The sequence below is a fragment of the Chenopodium quinoa genome, unplaced genomic scaffold (assembly GCF_001683475.1).
Source record: "Chenopodium quinoa cultivar QQ74 unplaced genomic scaffold, ASM168347v1, whole genome shotgun sequence".
Classification (NCBI taxonomy): domain Eukaryota; kingdom Viridiplantae; phylum Streptophyta; class Magnoliopsida; order Caryophyllales; family Amaranthaceae; genus Chenopodium; species Chenopodium quinoa.
This window is the reverse complement of record NW_018745617.1, coordinates 4,416,422-4,422,854: the sequence shown is the minus strand read 5'-3', so window position 1 is coordinate 4,422,854 and position 6,433 is coordinate 4,416,422. Positions and strand designations below refer to the sequence as shown.

Genomic DNA, 6,433 nt, shown 5'->3' with positions numbered 1-6,433 from the left:
TTTCCTATGTTCTAAATTAGTCTACTTATGTTCTGAAGTATATTTTCCTATGTTCTAAATTTAGTCTACTTATTTTCTAAAGTTTTTTTTTTCCAATGTTCTAAATTTTTTCTCCATATGTTCTAAATTTTTTCCTATGTTCTAAAATCTAAATATTCTTTTACCTATGTTCTAAATTCTTTTGTCTATGTTCTAAATTTATTTTGCTATGTTCTAATTTTTTTTAGTCTACTTATGTTCTAAAGTTTATTTTCCTATGTTCTAAATTAGTCTACTTATGTTCTAAAGTATATTTTCCTATGTTATAAATTTAGTCTACTTATGTTCTAATTTTTTTTTTCCAATATTCTAAATTTTTTCTCCGATCCCTGTGTTCTAAGATTCTTTTACTTATGTTCTAAAAACTAAAAAAAACCTTCTAGCTTCCACATGGCTTAGCTATTGTAAATATGTAATTATCTCCTTACTCAAAAATTTATTTATGGCTTGTACAACTTCTCCAACACTCATACTTAATTCATTTTATTTTCCCACGGCCACAAATGAACTTCATTTTCCATTGCAAAACAATAGGAAACCTTAACTTTCCATCCTTCATTCCTTCTCCCCAAGAGCAATGCCATTATACCATAATCTAAATATTTTTCTCAAATTTTCATAAAAATCGAACAAACAAACAAAATTCGATCTGATAATAACTAGTTAACTACATTTCACTATAATTGCATCCATCTGGAAAATTTTACGGACAAAAAGTCGAATGGTAAAAAAAATTTCGAACAAACAAAAATAATCAAACAAATCATACCTTAATTTGACAAACTGCAAGAGAATTTGACCGAAAATCATAAAAATTTCTTTCAAATTGCAGCAAAAATGAAGATTTCTAGGAGTAGGAGAGAGAAAGTTTCGTATTTTCTCATAGTTTTAGGGATTTTGAAGAGAGAAAATTAGGGATTATGTTATATAGGTGGAATGTTTTGATATTTACAAGAATGCCATTACTCTCTAATATAATCTCTAATAATCTTAACCTTTTATTTCAATCTAATCCTACGGTTGATATTAGTTCTTATATAAGGTTGGGTTCTTACATAGATGTGGGTTCTTATCGGATCCCTCCCCTATATATATATATATATATATATATATATATATATATATATATATATATAAAATCCTGACCCTAAATATAAATATGTGATATGTAGGTATGATGACGTTGCACTGGGAAGTTTAGTTATATAAGTGTGAATTGAGTTCAATGAGTTTATGTAGGTATGACAACGTTGCATTGGGTGTGTACACCCTTGGAGCAAAGAATATTCCTTCAAAAATGAAGGTTGTGGTTTATGGTAAAGAGAGAGGATATGTTTTTTTTTTTTTTTTTGGACAAAGGACAACTCAAAACGAAAAGTAACCTAGAAAAAATAACTAACAAACTGACGACGCCTAGCCGAAGTAGCTAGAAGATGAGCGGAACGAACACCATCTCTAGGAACTTTCTGAATGACACATACTTGGAATGAAGAAAGGATGTGACGAACTTGATGCTGAATCCAAATAGTAGAAATGTCCGAAGAGGAGTTTCGCAGAATAGAGACAGATAACTGACAATCCGTACGTACAAGAACCTGAGAAAAACCACGCCGAAGAGCCATTCTTAACCCAATCAGACAGGCTAGTAGTTCTGCTTGTATAGCTGAAAGAGCAAAGCAGGCTCGAGCTGCACCACCTAGACAAATATCAGAATCTAAAGAGTAAAAACACCAACCAACGCCTGCTCGACAATCGTGTGAGTTCCAAGCCCCATCTACAACGAGAGCAACAGTGGGAGGAATATAACTATTCCCTACAAGATGAAAAGAGCACGACTGATAACCAAATCCTGGAGGAGGTGAGGAATCTAAAGAAGTCAAATCCCTGGCCGCTAAACTGCGATTAATACAATCTTGAGCAATCTGGAAAACAACGTGCGGGGACCAGATCGCCTGTCTGAAACGGATGTTGTTTCGGAGAATCCAAATTGCCCAAGTGGAGGACAAAATTGAATCCAAACCGTCCCAGTTCTTAAGAGATATGACAGATAGCAATAATGAGATAAACCACTGATGGAAAGAACTATCATAATCTGTAATTCGAATACCCAAAGGTCCACAAACCCAGAGACGCCGAGTAAAGGGGCAATTGAGAAAAATGTGATCTACTGGACCAACGTCCCCAGATCCTTTTGGGCCAGGCCCAAGTAATTGGATGGCTGCTAATTCTCCTACTCCTCCTAATTCGCAGCAACGCTAGATCGAATCCCCATCCCCATCTCTTGGATCCTCTTTTCCAACAAACACTGCTGAGAGCTCAGGTTACTTACCAGACTCATCTTCTGGGGGTTTTGAATTCTCTCATTCTCCACCATCTATTGGTGATTCCTCGGCTGAAATTTCGATTACTTCGATTGCTGTATCTGAAGATCCGACGCCAATGGATTGGTCTCCACAGTTTGCACCCTCGACTCCAGCGGGTTCTGATAATTCGAGTCCTCCAAAATCTGATAACTCATCTCTTTCTTCTGCTAATGAGATGGGTAAGGTTGAAATTCCTTTTCGGCTTCGAATGACTCGTGGTAAAGAGAAGATTTGGAGCTGGGTCAAGAATTCCTCGTCTAAGTGTCCTGCTGCTTCATCTAAACCAGACGAGGCTCCTTCTATTCCTTCGTCAGGTTGTTTGGCTTGTCTTAAACAAATGAAAAAGCGCAAGGGTTCAAAGGGTCAGCCATTTTCAAGCTCTTCTGCGACTTCCCCTTCCAACAAAGGTTCGATGGCTCACCATCAAGAGTCACCAGCAGATCTATGAACATCGATGCTTGGAACTGTAGGGGTATTGGAACAGCGGACTCCCCTAAAGTTTCGTACTTGAACTCACTAGTCCGCTCCATTTCTGTGGATATCATGTTTATTATGGAAACTTTAGTAGTTGTAGATGTTGCTGTAAATAAACTAGCTTCACTTAGGTTTGATGGTTTTTGTGGTGTAGACTCTTAGGGTCTTAGTGGCGGGTTGGTTGTTTTTTGGTTTGCCCCGCTTAGGGTAGTTCCTATCGTAGTCTCTCCGAATGTAATTTTGTGTAAAATAAGTTCTCCGAATGATGAAATAAAATATATTATGTTTGTGTACGGTTCGCCTCATCTTTCGGGACGTTCTTTTATTTGGGCTGATATTTCTTCTATTTTACAAAGATATCAAAATGTAGTTTTGTTAGGAGATTTTAATCAAGTAGAATATAGTACGGACAAGGTAGGCGGTTCTGCAACAATCGTTGGTCAAATGGAGTTTCAGGAATGGAAGCTTGATTCTAGACTTATAGATATTCCTTTTACCGGTCCTACCTTTACTTGGACTAATGGTCATAATACTGGACAACCAACTTTCGAACGTCTAGATAAAGCTTATGCTTCACAAAATTGGTTACTACATCATCCAGAGGCTTCTCTCCTGCACCAGCCGATTCTATTTTCAGATCATGCTGCTATTATTCTCCGAGAGAACAAAAATTCGGAGGGTCGCAAACCTTACAGGATTGATAATTGGTGTCTACTCTCCAAAGAGGTGGCTTCTATTATTACTCTATCTTGGGCTTTGGATTTCTCGGGTTCACCTATGTACACCATTTCTCGAAAATTGGAAAACTTACGTTCAAAACTACTTAAATGGTGTGTTACTCACAGGAAATTATGGGGTATTAATTGGAAAGAATTACATGAATCCCTATCTCCGTTAGCCCAGGATCTAGAATCCAAGCTTCACCGACACCTTTTTCTTTCTTTAAGAGAAGAGAAAATCAGGCACTCTCAGACAGCCTATCTCTATTGGAAACAGCGGGCTAAAGTCAAATGGGATGCTTTGGGGGATTCTCACTCTCATCTACTGTTCTCTCATGTTCAAGCTCGACGTCGGAAAAATGCAATTTGGGGTTTACAGGATTCCTCCGGTGATTGGATACATGATTAAAGTCAAATTCTAACTATTATTCACGATTACTTTTCGACTCTTTACAAAGGCCAACAATCTCATACTCCAATTCCTGATTTTGATTGGTCTTCCCTGGATCTTCCCCAGCTTTCAGAAGAGAATAGATTGAATCTTATGCAACCTTTTTCGGGTGCAGAAATGAAGAGAGATATGTTTAGATTGACGACTCAAAATCTCCAGGTCCTGATGGTTTTTCATCGGCTTTTTTCAAATCTCACTGGACTGTTGTTGGGCCCTCGGTGATTAATGTTGTTCAGTATTTCTTTTTACATGGTCATATGCTCAAGGACTGGAATCGCACATTTATAGTTCTCATTCCAAAGACTGATCATCCTCAACTACCTTCCCAATTTCGGCCTATAGGTTTATGCAATGTTCTCTACAAATGCATAGCCAAATGCCTCTCTTCTCGGCTACGGCAAATATTGCCTTCCCTTATTTCAAATTGCCAGAATGCCTTTGTTCTCGGCCAGCTTATGTCAGATAATAGTCTGTTGGCTCATGAAGTACTATCATATATGAATCGATCACGAGGTCGTTCAATGTCTGCTGCTCTCAAACTTGATATGAACAAGGCTTATGATAGGGTTAATTGGCAGTTTTTGTGGCAAGTTCTTCAGTGGTTTGGTTTCCCTCCCTACTGGATTCATATCATTCAACAATGTGTTTCTTCAGTTTCATATCAGATTCTTGTTAATGGCAATCTAACAAAAGTCTTCCATCCTAGATGCGGTCTTCGTCAGGGAGATCCTCTTTCGTCCTACTTGTTTGTTCTTTGCATGGAGGTTTTTTCGGCCATGATTAGACGAGCAGAAAGAGATTGTCTCTTCAAAGGAGTTAAGATTTCTCGTTATGCTCCTTCCATCTCCCATCTCCTTTTTGCAGACGATTCTCTTCTGTTTTTATTTGGATCTTCCTGTTGATATTGGGAGAAGCAAATGTAAAGCTTTTCAACCTCTGGTAGATAAGATAACAACTCGCCTGACAAATTTTGCCCCACTGCATCTTTCAGCGGCAGCTAAGTTAGTGGTGATTAACTCTGTTTTAGTCGCTTCTATTAATCATGTGTTATCGGTATTTCGAATTCCGTCTTCCATCATCAACAAAATAAATAATCTCCTAATCAGATTTTGGTGGAAGTCAAGCAACCAGTCCAACGGTTTAGCCCTTACCCCGTCGTCGATACTGTTTTGTCCTAAAGGAATGGGGGGCTTGGGTATTCGACATCTGGGTTGTTTCAATTCTGCTCTTCTAGCTAAGCAGGCTTGGCGGATTATGCATAATCCGCAAGTTCTATTATCACAGGTTCTTAAGGCTAAATACCCTGCGCTTTTACTCCAAAATTCTAGAGGTCGTATTTCCACTCCATCATGGGGGTGTCGTAGCATTTTGCATGGTTTTCAAACTTTACAATTGGGTTTGATCTGGAAGATTGGGAATGGTTCTCAAGTTTGTATTCTTCAGGATTCTTGGGTGCCTAACTCAACTGTGCACTTCAAGGAGTCCATTGCTGGTTCGGTTTTACCGACTCTGGTGTCTTCTCTTTTGGATCCCAACTCTAATGATTGGGATTCCACTTTGATACATACTTTATTCCCTCCTTCCATTGCGGCCAAGATCCTCAGTCTTGAAAGACCCCCGCGGCTTATGGATGACTACGTTTACTGGAAGTTCACTAAGGATGGGGTTCTCTCTACCAAATCTATTTATGCTCGATTGGTTAGTTCCTCAGATTGGTTTCCTCAAACTTTACCTTCGATCCATCCTCTTCATTGGCGTAAGATTTGGGCTTTACCTATACTTCCTAAGTGGAAAATCTTTCTCTGAAAGATCTTTCACAATGCCCTCCCCGTTGCGGTAAATTTACGAACCAGGGGACTCCAGTGGATGCTTCTTGCTCCTTCTATCACTCACGACTTGAATTTCAACGTAAGAGAACATCCCCTAATTATGTAACATATTAAGTTATACAAATTTAACAGTGATTATGAAAATATACTTAATAAACATTGACCAAACGGATCAGGGAACATTGGTCCAGTAAGACCCAATAAACTGAGGATATGAGAGAGGATATGTTAGTTGTGCATTTTTATTTTTATTTTTTATAGTGAGTATAACAAACTCAAGATGATAAGAATATGGCTATAATAAACTAATAACGATAGTATAAAATAGGTAGTATGATTTTTGTTGTCATGACGAAACGAAAATTAATTAGAGTTAAGAGAGGATATACATACGTAATGCAAGAATAGCGTGCATGTCCTATTGTCAATAGTCAATACATAGTCTTTTAATTAGAGTTAAGAGAGGGTGATACGTACGTAAAGCAAGAATAGCTTGCATGTCCTATTGTCAATACATAGTCGGTTACTCCCTTAATCCTCCAAAATTGCGAGTATAGG

The 6,433-nt window shown here is 38.1% G+C and overlaps 1 protein-coding gene across 1 annotated transcript; it reads left to right on the top strand.

Annotated features, from left to right (window-relative positions):
* Positions 1–3,320: 3,320 nt before the first annotated feature.
* LOC110716759 lies at positions 3,321–5,852 on the top strand. The gene is made up of 3 exons (XM_021895392.1): positions 3,321–3,984; positions 4,206–4,810; positions 4,911–5,852. Exons 1-3 carry the CDS (start codon positions 3,321–3,323, stop codon positions 5,850–5,852), a joined length of 2,211 nt encoding a protein of 736 aa, XP_021751084.1.
* Positions 5,853–6,433: the final 581 nt, after the last annotated feature.

Coding starts and splice junctions, on each gene's coding strand:
- LOC110716759 (XM_021895392.1), top strand. CDS start 3,321: ATGGAGTTTCAGGAATGGAAGCTTGATTCTAGACTTATAGATATTCCT. Junction 3,985..4,205: donor GGGTTTACAGGATTCCTCCG/GTGATTGGATAC, acceptor CAAAATCTCCAG/GTCCTGATGGTTTTTCATCG. Junction 4,811..4,910: donor TGTTTGTTCTTTGCATGGAG/GTTTTTTCGGCC, acceptor TCCTTTTTGCAG/ACGATTCTCTTCTGTTTTTA.